The 25807-nt window shown below is 38.3% G+C and overlaps 1 protein-coding gene across 1 annotated transcript in view; it reads right to left on the bottom strand.

The window, feature by feature from the left end:
• Positions 1 to 9943, bottom strand: part of htra4 (HtrA serine peptidase 4) — a 76103-nt gene extending 66160 nt beyond the window's left edge. The window contains exon 1 of the mRNA XM_028803509.2: positions 9071 to 9943. Within this exon, the coding sequence (XP_028659342.1) occupies positions 9071 to 9518 (448 nt within the window). The 5' untranslated portion in view covers positions 9519 to 9943. The remainder of the gene's footprint in view (positions 1 to 9070) is intronic.
• Between the last annotated feature and the right edge of the window lie 15864 nt (positions 9944 to 25807).

Genomic DNA, 25807 nt, shown 5'->3' with positions numbered 1-25807 from the left:
CTCTGAGAAAATGTCAAAATAAATTTTATCTTTGACAGGAGAAGTAAAAAATGTAATAAAATGTGCATTAATAATGTGCATTAGCGCTGCTGCCTCGCAGTTAGGAAACCTGGATTCGCTTCCTGGGTCCTCCCTGCGTGGAGTCTGCATTTTCTCCCTGTGTCTGCGTGGGTTTCCTCCGGGCGCTCCTGTTTCCTCCCACAGTCCAAAGACATGCAGGTTAGGTGGATTGGCGATTCTAAATTGGCCCTAGTGTGTGCTTGGTGTGTCCTGTGGTGGGTTGGCACCCTGCCCGGGATTGGTTCCTGCCTTGTGCCCTGTGTTGGCTAGGATTGGCTCCAGCAGACCCCCTTGACCCTGTGTTCAGATTCAGCGGGTTGGAAAATGGATGGATGGATGGATAATGTGCATTAATAGTGTTGGTTGTAAACTGTAATCTTTGATACTATTAAACAGATAATAAATTAGCCATTAAGAATCAGTTATGATATGCATATCCTAAGTAGACAAATCATTATCATTCATTGATATGCAGTCTGCAATCTAAAACTATGACTACTTTACTACTGATCCGCATCAATTTGAGCTCTTACTTTTCATCAGACACATGCACTTAGATATTGTGAATGCAACCTTAAAATGGTTATTTCATCATGTAGATTAAGGTACTTGTGTGCTGTGAATTAATTTGCCACCCTTCCACAGACCAGTACTGCAGCTCAACTTAGAAGCATGGAAGGCAGAAATAGGTACTTTTGAGGGTAAAGCACTGTTTTCCTACAACATGAAACCACAATAGTATCGGCAAGTTCCATGACTTTCTACTATTCTGTGATGCACTCACTGCTGAATACCACCCAGTTTGCGAGGAGCTATCTGCTGCGGTACTTTCTCACAATACTAGCAATAAGCAGTAAGTGATTTACAGCTGCATAACATATTTTTAAAACTTATTTTGATTGTAAGTCTAATTATAAAATTATATGTGATAAAATAATGACCAGCCTAACCATCCATTTACTTTTTGTCTCAAAATGCACTAACCCCAGGCTGATTAACCTTAAATCAAAATGAATGAAATAAGTGATCATGATATAGTACTTTGTGTATGAATCCTCAGATACAAATCATTCACTACTTATTATGATTTTTTTTTCTCTGTAATGACCCATTTCAGGTCAACTAAAAGTCATTCCACCTTATAGTGTAAGCTGCTATAAAAGACCCAAGTTTCCATCTACAGTACATCTTTAGAGGCTCAATTCCCATATTTAATTTGTATCACTCATACAGGTTCTGGCAAGATTGGCCAAATAAATTTCCTGCCACTGACAAGCATTCCAAGAGTCCAAGTATTAAACTAATACAAAATTAAGATATACAAAACATTTTCTAGCAGATTTTGTCTTTTCCAACCATGCATAAGGCTGTGACTAAGAATTTACTCATACACCAAAGATATTGACACAGATGTTTTTATTTTGGTAACAGTGAGTGCTCCAAATTTGAAAATCAAAGTGTATTGCCAGAGTTATAAAAATATTAATGTTATATAGACAGATGATCACAAATGTAATACTTAGTGAAACATTTTCCTTTTATCAACAATATCAGAGAAAATAACATTTTATATAGGTTTTTAGTAGAGTTTATTAATATGCACAAATATGTTGTAAGAGAATTTAAGCCCAGAATGACAGAGAGGAGTATCAGCACTTGGAAGCAAGGCCCTCAGAAGCCATATGTGCACAACTGTGTCTAAGAAATGGTATTTGGCTAATGAAAGTTTAACTTACCCTTGAACTTGAGGGTTGGCTCAGTTAAGAATAGATTTAGATATGTATTTTATGCAGCTATATATTTTAAAAACAGAGTCTAATAAAAATACAAAGTTCTAGCAAACTAATTCATTACTGCACTTTAATATTGTACCTACAATATTTAACAAAATGGAAGACAACATTGCTTACTATTGTACTGTAGATATAACATTAAACAATTAAAAACATAATATCAGTTAAATGTAGGAATACAGCAAATAATTGTTTAGCTTAAAAATTAGCAGCTACAAGGGTTTCCCTGTAATTGAGAAACACTGGTCAGACAATTTTCTTTTAAAAGTCTCGTACATCTGATTAATTAAATGAGAATTAATAACAACTCCCCCTTGAATCTAGTATTATATTAAGTAGATTCGTAAGATGGATAGATGGATGGATAGATGGGAGGATGATTAAATACAGCTAAATTTCAAGTATTAAAATGAGAAACTAGCATGGAGGAATAGTCAAGAAATAACTCAGCACTACTATCCATCCATCCATCCATTTCCCAACCCGCTGAATCCGAACACAGGGTCACGGGGGTCTGCTGGAGCCAATCCCAGCCAACACAGGGCACAAGGCAGGAAACAATCCTGGGCAGGGTGCCAACCCACCGCAGACTCAGCACTACTATGACTCTACATACTATTTCAGCCTTTGGCCTCTAGGAGTTGATGACTGTCATTATCCTATGATCTTTCATGAGCCTAAATTGAACTAAACAGGTTTTAAAATAGAAGGCTGGATAACACCTTATACTATACCATTTTCTAAGCCCACCTAATCATGAGCAGGGTCATGTGGGGCTAGATATCATAGGGAGCAGTAAAGGAACAACCCTCTGGACAGGGCACCAGTTCATCACAGGGAAAAACACTCATACACCACACACCCACCAGGGCCAATTTAGCATCACCAATCCACCTGAACTGCATATCTTTGGACTGTGGGAGAAAACCCAAACAGAAAAGGAGAAAATATGCAAACTCCAGGACACGAACCCTGATCTCCATACTACAAGGTGGCTGAGCTACCACTGTGCCAGGCATAATGTCCTATTCATTGTCATTCTGTGTGCTCCTGCAAATAAAAATCATCAGAAAGAGACATATGGTTCTAGGGGCCGCAAAGCTCATTTTGCGTGTTCTACTGGTTTACATCTCAACTAAAACTATCAAAACTATCCAATAATTATATACACCTTATTAAATGTTCAGGGAAATAAAGCTGATACTCAAATGATCACACCACTACTGCTAATCTAGGAAGCCTGTCGTGTGTTCCTTTACAGTATGTCTTTTCTATTAATTACAAATTTAATACATTTTAGTTAATAATAAAAACTCAAACTGGGTACATGAATGTGTTTCTTTTTGAATATGCTCTATAATAAAAATAAGGGGGGCGGCACGGTGGCACAGTGGGTAGCGCTGCTGCCTCGCAGTTGGGAGACCTGGGGACCTGGGTTCACTTCCCGGGTCCTCCCTGCGTGGAGTTTGCATGTTCTCCCCGTGTCTGTGTGGGTTTCCTCCGGGCGCTCCGGTTTCCTCCCACAGTCCAAAGACATGCAGGTTAGGTGGATTGGTGATTCTACATTGGCCCTAGTGTGTGCTTGGTGTGTGAGTGTGTTTGTGTGTGTCCTGCGGTGGGTTGGCACCCTGCCCGGGATTGGTTCCTGCCTTGTGCCCTGTGTTGGCTGGGATTGGCTCCAGCAGACCCCCGTGACCCTGTGTTTGGATTCAGCGGGTTGGATAATGGATGGATGGATAAAAATAAGGGTGTGTGGTAACACAAGTAATTAAGCTTTCATCTTTATTTTGCCAGAGTTCTGCCAATTTCTTACATTCGATACAATTGTCCCTTGGCTTACAAGCATCTTCAGTAATCATAAGTGACATTTATCCTAATAAGCAGTAGACCAGTGTTAGAGTTACCAAAATGAATATGGCAAAAGAAAAACCTTTGAGATTTATCTTTTCACATGAACGCTGTGCTAGCATTGATTTGTGTCCGATGATTTGGGTGGAAAAATATTTATTTAAAAAATGTGCACATACAAGGGGGGCACACTGATGGAAAAACATATTTATATGAAGTCCCTAATAAGGACAGAACAGCTGAATACCTTCCTGGATTCCTAATATACAGCTCCTGAAATCATACCAGTGCTTAAAAAGAAAAAAAAACTCCAGTTTAATGAGGAAAGAAGGAGGTAGAAGTCTACTTTCATAAAGGTTCAAAGATACTTAGATCTGGAGATTGGATATAAAAACAAGACTGAACGATGACTCACTAGACCATACTTTTTCAATTGCTCAGGCATCTAGTTTTTGCAGTTGTTTGGCACATTTATATCCAGTTATGTATCTTTGTGCCTTGGTCATGGATATAAGTGGTTTCCAAATAGCAACCTTGACACAAATTCCACCTTTGTGAATCTCACAATACATAGTACTTGTTGAGACTAGGTCACTATCCTGTGAAGTGTCAGTCTGCCCCCCTTCAGTGAGTTTCAGTTTACTAATATTGTTTCCCTTTGCTGATTCAGTTTGACCATGTTTGGCATAAGATTCCAATATTTCTTCCCATGAAAAAACTCTAGCTGATTTGCCTGCAACTTGTGTATCATCTAATTGGCCTCTTTCAGTTGCTTCAAGTTGTTTTGAAAACTCCCAAATCTAATTGGTACTTGTCAAGACCTTTTTTACAGATGATATGTGCTGCTAATTGTCAATCAACCTATTGAATCACCATTGCAGGTTCATTTATAACTGTGAAAAGTGATTACATCATGTGGTTTAAGTACTTCAAAGTTTAACTCTTTTTTTTTAATATGGCGTTTCCATAATATTATCCTTCCCTTGTATGTTGCACTGCAAATGTTAAAGAACTAGCTATAATGGAAATAAATACAAATAAATATAATATTGAGGATTAATGGTTTATAAATTCAAAGGTTCAGCTTGAACTTTGGATTTCTGGTCTCAGTTGGGTCTGTGACCTGAAGGTGCAACTTGAGAAAGAACACCATGAACCTCCTTTGAAGTAAACATGGAGCTTATGCTATGTGACCACCTGGAGGCACGCCAGCTCCCCAAACACCCAGCACAACAGACACAGACAAGTCCCCAGCACAGCACAATCCTTTTATTCAGTGGGAAACGTTTCCCAGGTTTTGCACCAGCACTAAGCACAGTATAGGGAAGCACAATACAGCACTTTTCTTCTTCCTTCTGTCTTCCGCCTCCATTCTTCCTCAGGCAAGCATCATCATCTCCCTCCCAACTCTGGCTCCCTGAATGGAGTGAGGTGGCTCCTTTTATAGAGCACCTGTAAGTGCCCCAGGTCTCCCGTAATTTCCTCCCAGCAGCACTTCTGGGTGTAGCTGTGTGATGATGCGGGTTGCAGTTCATGCTGCCATCTCCGTTTTGGGAGCGCTTGAACCCGACACCGTTGTTAATGTTACCGGATGAGCTGATCAGTGAAGACACAAGGAAGCAAGGGGATGGTGCATAAAGGTGCAAATGTGCTTTCATTAAACAACAACGAAATCACAGTGTTCAAAATAAATTGTGCAGTGCTTCAAATAAATAAATAATCCAATAAAACCAGTGAAAAGGAGGAAATTAAAATCCCTTAAATAAATCCATAAAAACAAGGTTAAAAACAATAGCTGGAAGCAGTCTTTTAAAACACAAAGCCCGGTGCATTCTTCTACTGGTGACTCCCCTGGTTCTTCCATCCAGGCTATGCACCAAGGGAGTCACCCTACCTACAGCTGTCCTTTACGTCTGGTTGCCTTTCAGTCCCTGGCTCCGTCAGACCAAGACTTTGGTTCCCCAACGGCCAGGACGCTCATGCTGGGGTTCACTCTCCTAAGCCTTCCTGGCTCCCGCTGCCTTACGCGGTGAGTCAGCCACCTTCTGGGTCACTCCAGCTCCCTGGTCGCTCAGGTGGAGCAACCGCTTTCTTCAGCTCCACCGAGTGTCAGTCAAACACTCTTTCCAGGGGGCACTCCCTCCAGCTGCCTGATCTAACTAACGAACCTGCCTTCACCCACTTGCATGCACTGGCTTTTTCCTTCCTGCCGCCTTCTTCTCCCTTAATTTCCGTTCACTTTCTTTATTTCTCCTCCCCTATGCACTCGCGCGCTACTACTATATATATAATGGGGACGTGACTCAGGTGTGGCGATTAGCAGCTCCCAGCATCAATTACGGATGCAGACGACTTCTCACCTGTGCACTTAAGCGAGGACCACCCCCATCACAAAGAGCCCGGGAACCGCTCCCCCTGTATAAGCCGCAAGTGTGGTGATTATCTATTTAAAACTGGGCTTTTTCATCTAAGCTGTGGACCCGATATACCACAAGCTGAAGTGATACAATAAAGGGCTCCACAGTTCTCCATGCTAACCCTGACGGTGACCACGGGCCCCTGCATTGCTGAGCTTCCAATCTCCAAACCCGTGGTATTGTTCTAAGCCAGGAGAACTGCCTTCTGACATTTCAGGGGAACTAATGCTACATGCAAGCTCTCCCCTGGTCCTTCCCTTATGAAGGCGTTTCAGCCAGGTAGATGCCCCAGCTGTCCATTACATAAGCAGGCTAAGCAATCTCTTGGGGCCTCATGCCTAGTGGGGTCTCCCACCAACACACAATGCAGTGAGAGCCTCAAAATAGATATTTACCCTATAACTGTCATTAACTAATTTGCAGTCCCTACTGCATGTGTACTATTTTCATGCAGTTATAAACTGCATTATATTTTATGACTCTGCACAATTTTTCAATGGATATGTGTCATTTTATAAGATTACGTGAAACTTAAGTCTTAGTTTGGGATCACAATGATGTGGAGTTTGTGTTTATCAACAAATAGGTCATTAAAGTTTTGCTTTGAAAGTTAACAACTTTTGACGATTACAAACAATGTTTTCACGGGGACAGTTTCATACCAGTTTAATTAGGATGGTGCAAAATGAACAATACAGTGTGTCCGTGAACTTTATAATCAGAGTATAATAGCTACAGGAGCAATAAATTCTTCTTTATCTAATCAGATCAAATACTGAAATTTACATGTGCTGTAAATTGTTTGTGTATGTAAGGTACAGACTGATCAACACTATAAAATGTGATGTAGTATATGCCAGCGTAACAATAGTGTGCATGCACCGAGTGGAGGAGTGAAATCTGGGTAGTGATAAGGGTTCCATCAAAAACTAAGATTCCTAATAAACAATCTTAGATGCATTTTACATGCAGATAATGATCATGGAGTGAAAAAGTCATGTAAATGCTTCTGACTGCTTCTGTGATCATTTATTTTTTACCAAGTACAAAGTAAACTTGTTGTTGCAAGCACAGTTTTACCTGCTAAAATATAATAAGACAAAACTGGGTAAAAAAAGTATTTTTTTATCAAAATCCTCACAGAACTAGATGAGGTCCAGATAATTCTTCTCCATCACAACAGGCACACACTTTCTGTTTTGTTTTGGCAAACCAAAAGGCAGACTTTACATGCAATCGTGTGGGCTGTATCTCTTTTATTTCTTTAAACAATGAATTTTGGTACTCCATCAATGTACTGTGATTTGAGCGCAAACAGTTCAGCACAAACAAACAAATTGTACACTACAGGGAGAAACCTTTGATTTTAGCTATGGTAGAAAGAAGTGTAGCTTTTAAATGCTAGTAATGGTGAAAATACTTGCATAATATTACACCATGTTACATGTTGTGAAGTGGGAGGAGTGTCATACCTTCATAATTTGAATTTTCTTTACTAACAGCAACAGGGAAATGCTTTAATGGCTCTTTCATAAAGATATAACTATAATGCATTCCATTAGTCAAAAGAAAGTAAGAAAGTTTCCTATGTAATGTGTCCTGTTGACATTGGCCCATCTTGTAGCCCTGAATAGGATGCCATAGTCTAGGTAAATAAAGAATGGAGAGAATAATGCAGACATTTTTTCCATCCAAAATTTCTAAAAAAAATCACTTTGAGAATGGCCACATCTTGTGTTATACTTAGAGATGAAGTTGATCATAAGTCATTTGAAGATTGTACTGGAAAAACTGTGTTTAATTTCATGTAAGATGTATAAACGTAAAGAATTATTCAAATTCAATTCAGGCCATTTTCAATTTTTTTATGTAGTTCAGTTACACATAGCAGATGTTTTGAGGTTAATTTTATTCTGAATGCTAGTTGCCTATTAAACAAATCGTTATTTTGGATAGAACAACATGTAGTTTCTAATGGCTATGAGTCATTAGAGGACTAGCTGACCAAGTAATTAGTATTAGTGAACTGTAAATAAACTACTATAGCTTACCTTTTGCTATTTTTTTTAAATTTATAATCATCAGCAGGGTCAATATGCACTTCAAATGCATTTGTGGCTTTCTTTTTTAATTAAAAGTATGTTACGTATAAACTAATAAAAGTTAATTTTTCTAGGTTTGACTTTCATATTTTTCCATGTACTGTTATATGATTTACAGCTTTTCCTTTAGCTTTTATGTGCAGACAAAATCTTAGTAACATTCAAATTTTGAGGCTGCTCATTAACCATGACTCTAACTCGAATGTAAAGGGCTACAGGTGTACTTTCAGTGAACAAAGTGTCATACAAATACAACTTAAATGCAAAAAAACTGCAGGGTTTTTTGTGTTTGGTACACTGTATTAATCCCTAAGGGGATCTTTTTTTGTACACACTAACGTATATAATTTTGCTTCACAGTTATAAACTCTGTTTGCTGTTTATTATGTACATCTATTAGGACAGCTTTTTGCATTTTTCAAAAAGAAATATTAATACACCCTGAACTGAGTGGAGTTTCACACTTTAAAATGAACGTCACACCTGGATTAATTTACGAGGCTGAGGTTGGCTACTTATTCGCCAGCTACTGTACTTATTCAAATCTTCCGTTCCACCTTAAAATCTCATTAATTTGAGCTAAATTGTAATTTGGTGTTTATCTAGGTTCAAATAGTAAAGTAATAATTAAAAACGATATAAATCAATCCCTTTATTTTATAGTTTATCCTCTTCAAGAACGCGGGGTTTTAAAGATATTATACCTAAACTATGCTTTAGGCTTCGAACAGAGTTGAACATTTCCGCTCCTTTACTGAACACACTGACCCATCGTTTGCTTTCTAGGATGGAATCTTCATGTTTAGCAACTGAAGCCCAGCCCCTCGAGGCTCAGCCAAGTAGTACTCACCCGAATCGCACCGGCTCTTCTGGATGAGGAGAACGGGCGGTGTGTTGTTCAGCTGTGCCCTCTTGTTCTCCGCCCTCAAGCGGCATAAGTTCGGGTATGTCCGCCCGTCGCTGCCGCACACCGGCTCGTTGGAGTGGCACACGCACGTGCCCCGATGTCGGCGCTTGCCAGGCGGGTAAACGCAGCGCAGACCGTCACCGCATACTCCGGCGCCGCGCCCGCCGCACAGGTCTCCCTCTCCCGCGCCGCAGATGTCACAACAGCCGCAGTCGTCCTTCACCTCCCCGTAGTAGCAGTGCTCGGGAAGTGGAGGACAGCGTGCCGTGTCACAAATTTGTGGACAGGGCGTCTGACGCTTTCGGACCCGATGAGCTTCGGGTAGGACCGCTGGATGCAGGAGGATGACCAGGAGGAGCTGCTGAAGAACTGTGAGCGAGCGTGGCATCATTCTGCGGGAAAGGTGAGCATGAACTGTTTGTTCCGCAGTTTCCAGGGATGGGACAGCGTAGCCAGGGAGAGAAATTTCGAAGACGAAAAGCACCTGTTTGTTGATTGACAAGAACCGGCACCACAAATAGTTTTCGACGATTGCTTTATTCGAAAGATGCTTCGTTGCTTGCTATAGTTCTCGTTCAGTACATACGTAGCCCCCTCTTGTCTCACTCGACCAGTCCTGTTAGCGTGAGCGTTCTGTGGTGGGAGGGATGAAGAAGGAAGCGTGTAAGAAGGAGGTGCGGACCTCGGGCGAGGGTCCTACAGTCGTATTCTATCGTTTTATTCGCGAGTGATCTAATTCATTAAGTTTCAGTTGCGTATTCCTTCAATACTAAGAAATTCTAATTAACACATAGCAAGTCCGTATTCTGTATATAGAGCCTTTCGTTTTAATGTTCACCATGTAAAACCTGGAAATGTTTTACTTGGACTAAACAACTGTACGTAGGTTTCAGGGAAGCAAATTCAACAAAACAAGACTATACATGAGAAAACCTATAGGCTACAAAAAAGCGAAGTTTGTCAAAACCTGTTAATCTGCTTTTTGCAGTCAAAAATGAGGAAAGGAGACTACTAAATATTCAGAAATAGTATTTCTGTTGAACTTTTAATTTTTGTTTTGCATTTCACCCATTAATTAGGATGGTAAAACATCTTAATACATGTGGCAAATACAGTGATTTAGAAAGCGTTCAGACCCCTTTACTTTCTTTACACATTGTGTTGAAGATTTAATTTTAAATAGATAAATTTACCATTTTTGCCCATTAATATACAATCTATAACCTAACATGATAAAGTGAAAACGTTATCTAAAAGGTTTACATATTTATTAGAAGTCAAAAACTGAAATCTCTTGTTCAAATAAGTATTCAGACCCTTAATTTATTTGTAAATACCCCTTTGGCAACAATTACTGTCTTCTTGGTAAGTGTCTGCAAGCTTTACATAAATGGATTTGGGTAATTTATCCTGTTGTTCCTGGGAGATCTTTTCAAGTTCCATTAGATTGGATGGGAAGCATCTGTAAACTGCCATCTGCAGGTCTCTCCACACGTTGCATGGGGTTTTAGTATGAGCTTTGGCTGTCCACTCAAGGGCAGTCAGAGACTTGTCCAAAAGCCATTCCAATGTTGTCTTGGCTGTATGCTTTGGGTCATTGTCATGCTGAAATGTAAACTGTTGTCCAAGTCTGAGGTTGTGTGCGCTCTGGAGCAGGTTTTTTTTCATAGACCCTTCTATATTTGGTTACATTTCTCAGTCCCTCAATTCTGCCTAGTCACCCTGTCCCTGCCACTGAGAAGGACCCCATAACATGATGCTGCCATTAATATGCTTTTCACCTTAGGGATAGTATTAGGGTGATTAGCACTGCCTGGTCTTCAGCAGACACAATACTTGGAATTCTGTCCGAAGAGTTCAGTTTTTGTCTCATCAGACCAGAGAATCTTTTTCCTCATGCTCTTAGAGTCCTTTAAACTGTCCTAGCCAAACTACCATAACTGCTTGATTGATGCAGTGATGATGAGATGGTTATCCTTCTGACAGGTTCTCCCATCTCTTCAAAAGATCTGTTAGAGTGACCACTGGGTTCTTGGTCATATCCCTGACCGAGGCCCTTCTTGCCTTGTTGCTGAATTGTGGGACCTTATGTACACAGGCATGTTCCTTTCTAAACATTGTTTGGCACAGGTGGGCACCAATTACACTCTAGACATATCTCATGTATAATTAAAGCAAACAGTATGCACCTGACCACAACATGGAGTGCCACAGCAACAGGTCTGAATACTTCTATAAATGAGACATTTAGTTTTTGATTTTTAATAAATTTGCAAATCTCAAAACATGTTTTAACTTTGTCATTATGGGTTATTGAGGGTCGATTGATGGGCAAAAATGGTAAATATTTCCATGTAAATTAAATATCTAATACAATGAAGTGTGCATAAAGTGAAGGAGTCTGAATACTTCCTGAATCCACTGTAACATGAAAAGGTATTTTTTCACCTTGCACCATGCTCTGTAGATCTAGTTATTAATGACATACAACATTTGCTTCAATAAAATGTCTTTTATCCTGAAGGATGCAACAAGATAATTGTGAAAAATTCCTATAGTATTACAAAAATATCATTCTGATAGCATTTTATAATTAAAATTTTTTAATAATAAATGTATCCAGACTTTTTATACTTATATTCATTATATACTGTGTTTGTATGTAAGGAACTATCTATTCTTGTCAAGGAGTTTGTTTTCTAGCCTCATCCAATCTCTCCTTTGCAGTATACTAATGGGTTAAACTTTCTGTAGACTTAAAGAACTCAACTGTATTTCAACCTGACATGTCTCTTAGTGTAAATAACTGCTTGATATCCCTACGTTCTTTTCTAATCCTTGCTCAAAAGTGATTTCTAATAGTCATGTTTTCTTCTATCTCAAGAATCGTGGACAGGGTTTTCATTTTGTTTCCCAAGTTGTTATCCTTTCATCAAAGATCATATTTATTTGTTGAGAAGGCTTGTTCAGAGAAAACTGCAACTGCAACCATCCATTCCTTGCGGAACCCACTTTATCTGCTCAGTAGATTGGATTTAGTCATCATAATCTTCATTCAAATACACACATACTGACACTCAAACAGGACTATTCTGGATCTTTCAGTTAATTAAAAATGAATGTCTTTGAGTATGTAGGAGGAAAACCAGACTACCTAAAGGAAAACCCATTTAGACTCAAGGAGAGCATCCATAGTCCTTCCTGACAACAATCAGGTGCAGGGTTTAAACCCAGAACACTGCATTACCATGCTGCTTGAAAATCATAAAGACAAACCTTTTTATTCTTAAGAAATTTGTAATGACATCTGTTTGGTACACCTAAGTTATCTAAGTAATGGTTCTTCTTTCTTCTTCTTTCGGCTGCTCCTGTTAGGGGTTGCCACAGTGGATCATCTTCTTCCATATCTTTCTGTTCTCTGCATCTTGCTCTGTTACACCCATCACCTGCATGTCCTCTCACACCACATCCATAAACCTTCGCTTAGGCCTGTGACGATGCGGGTTCAATACATGCTCCCATCATCTGTCCGGGAGCCCTTGAACCCTACACCGTCGGTAATGTTACTGATGAGCTTATCAGTGAGGCACAACATAGCAAGGGGATGGTGCAAAAGTGCAAGGTGCTTTTATTTAAGACAATCAACAAAACAAGGTGTTCAAAATAAAGTGCAGTGCCTTCCAAACAGTCTTCATTAAATAAATAATCCAATAAAACCAGAATTGAAAAGTGGAGGTTAAAAACAATAGAAAAATCTTCTAAAAACAACGAGGTTAAAATAGCACAGGAAGCAATCCTTTAAAAACACAAAGCCCAGTGTCTTCTTTTACCATGGCGGCTCCCCTGCTACACCCATCTGGGCTACTCAACAGGAGAGTCACCTACCTGCAGGAACAGCTGCCTTTTACTCTGGTCCGGTAGCCATCTGATCCCTGGCTACGTTGGGCTCCAAACCGGACCGAGACTTGGGTTATTTCCCCAGCGGCCAAGGCGCACACGCTTGGGCTAAACCAGCCCAAAGCCTCCTCGACTCCTGCTCCTTTCGACAGTCAGTCGTCTCCTCTACTGGTTCACTCCAGCTCTTCAATCGCTTAGCTGGAGCGACCGCTTCCTTCAGCCCCACTGAGTGTCGGCCAAACACTCCCCTCGTGGGCGCACCTCCCAGCTGCCTGCTTTCTCTCATTCGAGCCTGCTCTTGCTCGTTTGCTTTCCCACACCGGCTTTCTCTCTCCACTTACTGCTTCGCGCTCTCCAGCAACCTCCGGCTTTCTTTTTTCCTTTCTCATTTTCTTTTTTTTCTGTAGCCGACTCGCGCTTCTATATATCGAGAGGGCATAGCAGCTGCGGCAAATTAGCAGTCCCAGGAACAATCACGGATGGGGGCAGTCTCTCACTTGTGCACTTAGGTGAGAAATGCCCACATCGCAAATTACTATGAGAACTGCTGCAGCCACACAACCACCACTCCCCCTAGCTAAGCCGCGAGCGCGGTGATTATTTATTAAAAATGGCCTTTAATGGGAGCTGGGGACCCACTATACCACAAGGCCTTCCTCTTTTCCTCTTCCCTGGCAGCTCTATCCTTAGCATCCTTCTCCCAATATACCCAGTATCTCTCCGCTGCACATGTCCAAACCAATGCCATCTTGCCTCTTTCACTTTGTCTCCCAACCGTCCAACTTGAGCTGACCCTCTAATGTACTCATTTCTAATCCTATCCATCCTCGTCACACCCAATGCAAATCTTAGCATCTTTAACTCTGCCACCTCCAGCTCTGTCTCCTGCTTTCTGGTCAGTGCCACCGTCTCCAACCCATATAACATAGCTGGTCTCACTACCGTCCTATAGAATTTCCCTTTCACTCTTGCTGATACCCGTCTGTCACAAATTACTCCTGACACTCTTCTCCACCCATTCCAACCTGCCTGCACTCTCTTTTTCACCTCTCTTCCACAATCCCCATTATTCTGTACTGTTGATCCCAAGTATTTAAACTCATCCACCTTCACCAACTCTACTCCCTGCACCCTCACCATTCCACTGACCTCCCTTTCATTTACACACATGTATTCTGTCTTGTTCCTACTGACCTTCATTACTCTCCTTTCTAGAGCATATCTCCACCTCTCCAGGGTCTCCTCAACCTGCTCCCTACTATCTCTACAGATCACAATGTCATCAGCAAACATCATAGTCCACGGGGACTCCTGTCTAATCTCATCTGTCAACCTGTCCATCACCATTGCAAATAAGAAAGGGCTCAGAGCTGATCCCTGATGTAATCCCACCTCCAACTTGAATGCATCCATCACTCCTACCGCAGACCTCACCACTGTCACACTTTCCTCGTACATATCCTGTACAACTCTTATGTACTTCTCTGCCACTCCCAACTTCCTCATATAATACCACAGCTCCTCTTGAGGCACCCTGTCATGTGCTTTCTCCAGGTCCACAAAGACGCAATGCAACTCCTTCTGGCCTTCTCTAAACTTCTCCATCAATTTCCTCAGAGCAAACATTGCATCTGTGGTGCTCTTTCTTGGCATGAATCCATACTGCTTGCTCACTAATCATCACCTCACTTCTTAACCTAGCTTCCACTACTCTTTCCCATACCTTCATGCTGTGGCTCATCAATTTTATCCCCCTGTAGTTACTGCAGTCCTGCACATCTCCCTTACTCTTAAATATCGGCACCTGTACACTTCTCCACTCCTCAGGCATCCTCTCACTTTCCAAGATTCCATTAAACAATCTGGTTAAAAACTCCACTGCCATCTCTCCTAAACACCTCCATGCTTCCATAGGGATGTCATCTGGACCAATGGCCTTTCCATTTTTCATCCTCTTCATAGCTGTCCTTACTTCCTCCTTGCTAATCTGTTGCACTTCCTGATTCACTATCTCCACATCATCCAACCTCTTCACTCTCTCATTTTCATTCATCAGCCTCTCAAAGTACACTTTCCATCTGCTCAACACACTCTCCTCACTTGTGAGTACATTTCCATCTTTATCCTTTATCACCCTAACCTGCTGCACATCTTTCCCAGCTCGGTCCCTCTGTCTAGCCAATCGGTACAGGTCCTTTTCTTCCTCTTTAGTGTCCAACCTCTCATACAACTCATCATACGCATTTTCTTTAGCCTTCACCACCTGTCTCTTCACCTTGCGCCTTATCTCCTTGTACTCTTGTCTACTTTCTGCATCTCTCACTATCCCACTTCTTTGCCATCCTCTTCCTCTGCATACTCTCCTGTATTTCCTCATTCCACCACCAGGTTTCCTTTTCCTCCTTCCTCTTTCCAGATGTCACACCAAGCACCCTTCTTGCTGTCACCCTTACTACATCTGCTGTAGTTTCCCAGCTGTCTGGTAACTCTTCACTGCCACCCAGTGCCTGTCTCACCTCCTCCCTAAACTCAGCCTTTTTCAACTTTCACCATTTGATCCTCCAATCACCACTTTCTGTCCCTTGGGTACACTGTTCATCACTTCATCCAACTCACTCCAAAAATCTTCTTTCTCACCCACTGCACACCCAACCTGCGGTGCATATGCACTAACAACTTTCATCATCACATCTCCAATTTCCAGCTTCATAATCATTACTCTGCCTGACACTCTTTTCACCTCCAAAACACTCTTGACATACTGTTCCTTCAGAATAACTCCTACCCCATTTCTCCTCCCATCCACACCATGATAGAACAATTTGAATCCACCTCCGATCCACCTGGCCTTACTCCCTTTTCATTTAGTCTCTTTCATGCACAATATATCAACATTTCTTCTCTCCATCATATTGGCTAACTCTCTCCCCATATCAGTCATACTGTCAACATTCAAAGTTCCTACCCTCAGTTCCATTCTCTTTACTTTCCTCCTCTCCTCCTGACTCCGGACACGTCTTCCCCCCTCTTCTTCTCCTTCTTCTTCTTCAGCCAACAGTAGCCCAATTTCCACCAGTACCCTGTTGGCTAACAGTACTGGTGGCGGTCGTTGTTAACTTGGGGCTCGATCGATCCGGTATGGGAATTTGTATTGTTGTCCGCATATTGATTTGGCAAAATTTTACACCAGATGCCCTTCCTGACATAACCCTCCCCATTTATCCAGGCTTGGGACCAGCACGAAGAAACACACTGGTTTGTGCATCCCCTGTGGCTGGGTTTATCTAAGTAATGGTTAATGGTAGCATTAAGACATGAAAATTAAAGAAGCTACACTAGTTGTTAAAAATATTCTCATTCCAAATATCCTTGGGAATTCTATTTTCAAGCATTTGTCATACAAGAAACTACTGATAGTGTGGTTTCATGCTTAAAGAAATAGAATTGCTCTTCATATACTTAAGTTGAGCACAACATGGTGAGCTAATTTTGAAGAGTTCTGTTATCTTTTTGTAATGGTGTTAACGTGATTCGGCTTGTTAGAACCCAAACAGCAATACAGGACTGTATAATGTAGATGGGCTTTTCATTTTTATTATTAAAATTTTCTACTGCTAAGACAGGTCTTGCTTTGTCTGTAGCTTGCCTGCCTGTGACAACAGTTGGTTTAGTCTTTTGAGGATGATTGCTTCTGCAAGCAATTTCTTGCCTGTTTACTCTATAAAGTAAAAAAAAAAACGCCCTCCACCTCCACCCCAACTATTACAGATTTAAAAAAATATATATTTGTACAGCAGCCTTATAGTATCCATAAAGACATTAAAAATATTTGTTCTCCATCTGCAAGAAGTCTCCTGGAGGCATTTCAAGTTTAATGAAGGCCAACCTAAAATCAGGACTATTAAATAATTTTATCAGAACACACACACATCTACCTGTACAGTATGTGTGTCAGGTTCACTTTTGCAGTCAGAAAGAATCGTTGGTAACCCAACTTACCATGTGTTTGTTAATAAGTTGTTTTAATATATGGAAGAAAAAACAAGTGGTACACAATTCATGCCCACATTTGTATCAGAAAATAAAACATATATTGTATAGCAATTGAAATTTTTAAAACAAGAGGTTTAAGAATTAACCACCTACTTACTGGTACAGTATCTTCCAGTTACTGCAAGACGTTGCCCACTAATTAAACAATTGTTTGAAATGAAGTCAATGACTACAATTACAGTAGATACTGCTCTTAATTTCACAAAGAAGTTAAAGTTGAGCTGCCAGGCATTTGTTAGCCTGCTGACAGAAAGTGATTTCATTAATTTAACAGCTCATTTTATAGCAAAGATTGACCCAATTTAAGAAACTGGTTGAATCAGGATATGTAACCATTAAGGTAATCCAGGTTTATATAAATAATGAGTATTTTTAAAAAAGAAAAAAAAACATTTGTTTTTCCTAAGTCCTAAATACACTTATCACTTAAAAGACACTATATTTCTTTCTTTGTAACCATTAAGCTCTATCTGATGTTCGTTGCCAGTAGTCATCTACGTAGACCATACCAGACTTGTATATATTTTTCAGCACTCTTCAGTTCCTTCTAGGGAATTACCAGAACAACCAAAATATTTACTAAAGTCCTTCCTATATATTCATTCATCTTATGCCTCTTTTCAGTTTAATTTGCAATGGCGCGGAGTATGGGGATGTGGGAGGAATCCTTGCTAGATGTTCATCCCATCAATATAGAACAGTAGTATCTTTACATTGCAGTTTTTACAACCTGTTTAAGTTCATACCCATTCATGGAAAGTGAACTTAATGACCCTGATGAGGATACTAATTTCAGACACGTGTACCTGTGGTCATATTCCTTTGTTTACTACCCAAAAATAGTTAACATATACTGATTAATATTTACAATATTTATGACCAAGAGCTTAGCTCCTGCTTAATCACCGTTTAATATCCATCAGCCAGTCTCATCGTAATGATCATGCTCAAAACTCCAAAATTACATAAATTACTGCAGTTGTGGCAGTATCTATACGTAAATAACCTTATATTGGAATGTGTTATATCTCCTTCCAAATAACATTTATTTTTATAGCACATTTTCATACAAACAACATAGCTCAAAGTACTTTATAAGATGTCAAAGAGTAGTGGCATGCAAATAAAAACACGTTATTTAAGAATAATAATGCACAAATAGTATACAAAAATAATTAATGCACATATAGATAAGAAAGATATATAATTAAGAGAGATAGAGTCCTTAAATAGAGAATTGTTTTTTTTAAGTCTCTAAAACATGGTAAGATGATAAGGTTAGCTGGCCAGGGTGGACAGAAAATTTTTTTTAAAAACTCAAGATAAGCTGGTGAATAAAACTGAATCTGTAGGGGTTCCAAGCCAAAAGACCACCCAGTCCCCACTGGGTATTTTTTGTTTTGTTTTTTTAAGGCTACATCTTAGAAGATTTGACACAGTGGATCTCATTGGAGGTCGAGGTGTCCACTTTCATTCAAACATCACAGGTGGCTGCACAGGACTTTGATCAGGTGCTGGTGGCATATAACGCCACCACAGAAGAACCAGAAAAGAAAACAGAGAACAGTACAGATTAATAAATATTGCAGGTTCATTAAAGAGTATGTTAATTCTATGCATATCTAGTTTATTAAGGGTAGAACTAAAATGTAGTTACGAAAAGGCCAAATTAATAAAATGTGATTTTTATACATGTTTTAAAATGATCCAGTGTTAGCCTATTGTATCTCTATTGGTAAATTATTCAAGATTTTTGGTGCATGTCAGTAAAAAGCTGCCTCACCACTTCTTTTATGCTTGTCTCTTGGAATAATAAGCAGACCGCTATTAGAAGATCTAAGCTTATAACTTGGAATAAAGGGGGTTAGACACTCCAAAATATAGGAAGCAGCATGATTATTTAAAGCTTTATATATCATTAGTAGTATTTTAAAGTCAGTTTGAAAGGACATGGGTAAACAATGTAACAGCACTAAAACTGGTGCAATGTGCTCAAATTTTCGTTTTTTGGGTAAGATTTTCTCTTTTTGCTACTGCATACACTTCACACGGCTTCAAAAACAGAATAAAGTAATACATGTTGAAGTTAGGTTAACACAGAAGAATAACCTCTTTTGCAAATAGGGATGCAACTCTCATAAGCCTAAGTTGAAATGCACAAAACATATATGGTGCCTTGTTAATTTTTCCATGATAGCTGAATGCAGAAGAAATGTAAGACTCCCTCTTGAAGGAGAGTTACACAGATGTTAAGCATAGTTCTCATTCTTTAAGTGCAGATGTTGAATGTCATGCAACAGTGGCCCTGGAATACAATACTTACAATACTTCCCAAATTTAAAATCCTGGTACTTTGCCTGTGAGTATTCAGTTATAAGTGGTAAACATTCAGACTTTTAAGAAATAATGTGTAGTGATTTTAGTTGGTTTAAATTTATTTAGACTGAGAAGACAATATTTAGAATTCAGAATTTCATAGTCAAATTAAGAAAAGAATTTGCACGGTAAATTTAAAAACCAAAAAGTTATTTCTGGAATAAATTTTGGCAGTGTTTTTGCACAGATTTGTGAGTTAGTTCAATAATACCACAGAGGAGATATGAGTTTTAAATACTTGTTGCTCTTCAAAATTACCGTTGTGGCATAGCAGTCAGTGTCAATTATGGAACATGTACATTGCATTGTGCTTACTATTATGAAAGCATAATTACCAAAAATGTATCACCAGTGCCTTACAGACAAGTGCTCATGCAAAATAAAAATATAAAAGGCACATTTAAAACAATAAAGTTTATTAAAACAGGTCCTGACACAAACTATCCTATCCAAGAATCCATCTAAGAGTAAAGTTTTGATGTACTGCTCCATGAAAAAACTGTTAGCCTCTTAACTCTTACTGAGTCTAAAGTTGAGTATCCTGTCCAAGGAGTTCTAGGGAGTAGCAATACACACAACATGGTGCTTTTTTTAATATGACATTCAAAGGAATTATGACTGCTTTGAAAAGGCATGCTAATCAAGACACCCAACACCATTCAATACCTTAAGCTAACACAATATTTTTCAGCTTCCAATTATTTCCACAACCACCAATATTATTTAGGTACCTAAATGGTCCCAGCTCTGCCAGACACCTCTGCCACTGGCTTCCCTAAAAAACAGCATGTCTGCTATGTACAAAAAATCCTCTGTAGCTATTATGAAGATGAGATTTAAACTTATTCTGAAAGAACAAATTCACTGGACTTCCCAGGACCTCATTACCAGTCTGTTCTGTTTGCCTAAGCTCTAGTATCTTGCTCAGCATAAAAGAAATATTCTGCACTCTAAAATTTTGTTTTCGAGGAAGTTAAAGTCTGTCTTGGTCTGTCCCAGACATACTTCTCCCATGACTGATATTGCAGCTGGCCCACACCTTTAACCTTGACAGTAGTGAGCCATTTGCAGCCCCATTTGGATATACCTAAGTAGGCCAATGGAGTGTCACTAGAATCTAATTTTTGAATTAATTTTAGAGCAGGGGTCCCCAACTAGTGTCATTCTAACCCTTTTCTTAATTAGTGACCTGTTTTTGCTGCTAATTAACTTCTTTTGAATTCATTTTAATTGACTTGCTTTTTTAAAATTTGTTCCTCTGAATTGCTTAATTTCCTTCCTTAAATGGCACCTAAACAGAAATGAAATGTGAAGTTAGTGAGCCAACAGAAGACCAACTACGTCAGGGCCTGAAACTCCAACCAATTTTGCTCCAACCAGTCAATTAATTGGGCTCTAACTCTTGTTGTTAATTAAACCTGTTCCTTAATTCCATGTCTCGTTGCTGCTCTCATTGTGCAATAACATATATTTTATAAATTATTGATTTTCTCTTTTCTAAGAGCACTGTTAAAATGTTTTGTGGACCTGAGCAGATCAGCATTCCTGAGACCTTCACCCTTCTTTATTTTCAGATATTGTATGATTGACAGTGTTGTCATGTTTTGGTTCATTTTGTATCTCATTATTGTTTGGCAGATAATTAAGGAAAAACAAACAATTAAGGTGTCTGAGTCTTCAAGAGCAAGTCAAATAAAATTAATTCAAAAGAAGTTAATTAGCAGCAAAAACAGGTCACTAATTAAGAAAAGGGTTAGAATGAAAACCTGTAGCCACTGGTGCCCTCTAGGACTGGAGTTGGGGACCCCTGTTTTAGAGCAACCTATTAAGAGCACATTACCCAGAACATGATAAGATGTTATGCTGTTTAGGCTTTTAAAGCCAAGGAACAAATCATTATTCTATGAAGTGTAAAACCAATAATACATTTTACTAAATTTCTTTAACTAAAAAAAAATGTAAATAATTCCATAGTAGAAAGTGCAACAAAGGTTTCCATTGTATTAAGTCATTATTGATTATATACAGTACCTTAATTTGCTTATACTAGCTATTATGGAATGAAATCAATGGGCATAAATAATAAGTTCAGGAAAAGGTTGTAACAATAATAATATTGTGTACTAGACATGTTACAAGAACTTATACTTCTGTACTAAGTCAACAATTCATACATCATCAGTAGTACTAAGCTAAGGTTAGTACCACACTCATGTCTGACTGCAAGCAGACTACCATCACATGAGAAAAATATTAGGAATAACTATGTGTGAAAATGGCTGTCAGTAGCAATGCTACAGTACTGCAAAACATCCCATTTTCCGAAAAGAAAAACAGCAGAAGCTAGACCAGGAAAACATCTACTTTAAGGGGGAAGTAGATATACAAAATTTGCTGCAGGACTCTGTAACAGCACCGGTAAGAGTACTTCGTAATGTATTAAATATGATTTAAAAACCTTTCATACAATCAAGTCAAACTTATACAACAAAAAATGTCATAGTCAGACTAGAGGGAAAAAAAGAAAACACCAGGAAGTAAAGAAGGCATTGTCCAAAAGTGACAAAACCTAACAAAACAGAATTCAACTCCCGCCCAATGTATTTTTTTTTATTATTATGCAGGATGTGACTTGAAGGGGGCACTCCAGCTCCCAAACCCAACAAAGACAGACACAGGAACAAGTTCAGCACAACACACGGTGTTTATTTCATGGAAATAACTTGGTTAAAAAAGTTAATTTTTCACCACGTTAAGGCTTTATGCAGGCTTCCACACTATAGCTCTTTTATAAAATCAGATTGCAAACAGAAGCCAAAATTTACTTGTGTGGTGACAAAACGTTGCTGTCTCTAAATACTATCCAAAATACACATATTGCATTATTTTTGCTTGAGATGAAAGCTGTTTATTTTTTTATAGGCAACTACAGTATATCGTACCCCATATGCTCTGTACATTTCGTATGGCTAAGTGCTAAACTACAGTATTGGCTTAGGTTATAGCTTATTGAAATGTTCCTACCTTTTGGTCAAGGTTCAACACATCATAATGTTTTTTTAAACCATTATTTAGAGATAACTGGTTTGTCACCGCACAAGTAAATTTTGGCTTCTGTTTGCACTCTGATTTTATTAAAGAGCTATAATGTGGAAGCCTGAAGAAAGCCTCAATGTGGTGAAAGGTTAACTTTTTTAACCAAGTAGATATATTATTTTTTTACCCTTCCTAACCATTTTCTCTTTGGATTTACAACATGTCATACTTAGAACTTAACTTGCATCATTTTAAAGTCTGGTACATTATCCCAAAATGGAAAATTCAGAAACTCAAGTTTAAAATTCTAATGTTTTCCATGCTGATGTATTCACATTAGTGAACAAACACTGTAATTGCTCAACATGATCATAGTAGATAACAGTGTGACAGTTAAATAATATAGGGTGGTCCAGATCTAATTATGCAACTTTTAATGCAATGCAGGAAAACAAAGCAAGACAAAAGAATTGTTTGAAATATCTTGTAATAAACGAAAATGTACTTACATTGAATTAATTCACTGATTTTCCACGTAATGTCCCACTTGTCCTCCATTCAGTTGTAAATTCTCTATGTAATAAGCTTAATAAGTTATTGCGTAATGAAAATTGCATAATTAGATCTGGACCACCCAGTACAATCAGTTAGTCGGCATTGTTTTATTCATATGTTCATTTGTTTTTTTCACAGTGCTTGTAGGATTTTGCATTGAAAGCTATGCACTAGAAAATTCCCTGTATTTAGATATTAATGAATATCAATACTAGTTTACTTAAGTCAGTTTGGTGACTGTTTGAAAGCTATAACATCATTTTAAAACTGTTGTTATTGTTAGCATGTATATACTTTATACTGTATTACAGAATAAAAGGTTAATATTGTTCACTTGAATAATTGAGATACTTTTGATTAAACATATAGCTTCTTGAAGGGTGCCTGCCAAACATTTATTTATTCATACAAAGTTTTTAAATTAAGTAGTCTGATGAATAGGATTTCTGTTTTTGCTATGGTATCAGTGGGTACTGAGTATAGTGAAACTGCACTGGTAATGGCATTGACTGCAAAAATTCTGGTAGTGTGGCATTTCTACTGTATGCAATAATATTACAGATGCACAGCGAGACTAACAAGGCTTTAGTGTAACAAGCAATTAACTGACTGGCAATGTACATGTTAAGGTAACTGCCACACTGGTAAAGATCCAATTCACTTTTACACAATCCTAGGAAAGAAATAACTATCGCGTGTGGTGCTGAAATTCAAATAGTAATTAATACAACCCTAAATGAAGTTATATCATATCACCCTTTTATTCAATTCAATTTCTTCATCCCTTTGGCAGTATAATTAGACTTTAAGGCAAGATAGTGCAACATCAAGATTACACTATATTAACATTTTTGAATATTGTTAGAAACTCAAATGTAACTCTGGGCAAAAATATGGCTCAGTTAGCATATGACTATAGTTGTCTCTGAGAAAGATCTTAAGTACAGTAGTTGCTGTCAAAATACAAGTGGTTAGAGTACAAGGACACTGCCCTTGGTTTAATGATACCAATCATGCTGTTAAATTAGATTGTCAAATTGTAGAGTGTTGGTGAATAACAGCAAAATTACAAGTCTTATGAAATGCATGGACATATTGGGCAGAAGATATGTCACAAGTAGATTTCATTGTATTGGAGTTTTTTGATGTATTATTTTCTCGATATTATTTAATTTTAATGTTTTCATTTTTAATTTTCCATCACCATTTTCTTATTGTTTTTAAACATGGATGCTACCATTTTTTGTCTTTTGTTGTTAATAACAGTGCCCCTGTCGTAAGCACATGGCTCCCGAAAATACAGCATGTGGTGTTACCACACCTAGCATATAAAACTGTTACATTATAGCCAGATTTCCATCATTCCCTTAAGTGTGTTTTCTTTTAATTTAATGTTTTTAAATATTTTGCCAATATTATTATTGTTTTTGTTTTCTTTTCTCTATATATTTACTTAATTGATATTTGTTTAAATTATTGTCCGTCTTATTGAATTTTATGTTTATTAATGTTATATTACTGTCCTATGTCTATTTTTTTTTTTTTTAATTTTTATTGAATTTATTAAAAGCATATATTCAATCCATACAATAAAGTCAAACTTAACAAAACTAAAACTAAAATCAAATCAACCCCCACCCATGAGAAAGAGAGGACAGCCAACAACCAGAGAAAAACTTAAAAGTAGTGAAATGAAAAAGGAGTCTTTTCCCCCAATATAAGTGCTTATTCAAAAATGTTATTGATTAAGTCCTGCCAGGTTTTAAAAAAGTTTTGAACAGATCCTCTAAGTGAGAATTAGATTTTTTCCAATTTCAAATAGTATATAACATCAGTTACCCACTGACTTAGAAGAGGTGGGTTAGGATTCTTCCAGTTGAACGAGATAAGCCTGCGTGCTAGTAGTAAAGTAAAATCAATTACAGTTTGCTTGTCCTTCTCCACTTTAAGCCCATCTGGGAGTACACCAAACTCAACTGTTAATAGATTAAGAGGGATTGTGACACCAAGGCTTTCTCATAGGCATTTAAATATTTTTGTCCAAAATTATGTTAATTTGGTACATGGACAAAACATGTGACCCAATGAAGATGGGGCTCAATTGCAACTTTTGCAGGTTGGATCTTGACCTGGAAACATCCTGGACAATTTCAAACGAGAGAGATGTGCTTGATAAAAGATTTTAAGTTGAATAATTGAATGTTTTGAACGTATGGAGCTAGAGTGAATTCCGTGCATGGCTGCCTTCCACTCCATTTCTGAAATGTTGAGTAAGAGATCCTTTTCCCACGTTACTCTAGGATCTCTAAAAAGAAGGGACTTTAAGTTGTTTTTATATATTATATAGAAATGCTGTCCCCAAGACTGATCAATATCTCTTCTGGAATAGAAATATGTAGGAGGTGAGGAAAACTGGGAAGATTTAATTTAGCAAAGTTTCTAATTTGGAGATAGTGGAAAAATTGTGTTGATGAGAGATTACATTTGGACTATAATTGTTCATAGGATGCAAAGACATTATTTATATATACCTCTCTAAATGATTTAATCCTATACATTTTCCAAACATTAAAAACTGTAAGTTCGAGAGGGTAGAAAAAGGTGGTTATCATGTGGAGGTGCCACAGATAAGATATTCTTGAACTTAAAGTGCTTCCTACATTGATTCCATATTCTGAATAAATGAAGGACAAATGGTTGTCAGTATATTGGCGATACCTTGTATTTACTGGAGTTCAAAGCAAGGAATATAAAGCAGTGCTG

This window comes from Erpetoichthys calabaricus, chromosome 1 (genome assembly GCF_900747795.2).
Source record: "Erpetoichthys calabaricus chromosome 1, fErpCal1.3, whole genome shotgun sequence".
Classification (NCBI taxonomy): Eukaryota; Metazoa; Chordata; class Cladistia; order Polypteriformes; family Polypteridae; genus Erpetoichthys; species Erpetoichthys calabaricus.
Note: the sequence above shows the minus strand (reverse complement) of the source record. Positions and strands in the feature narration are given on the sequence as shown.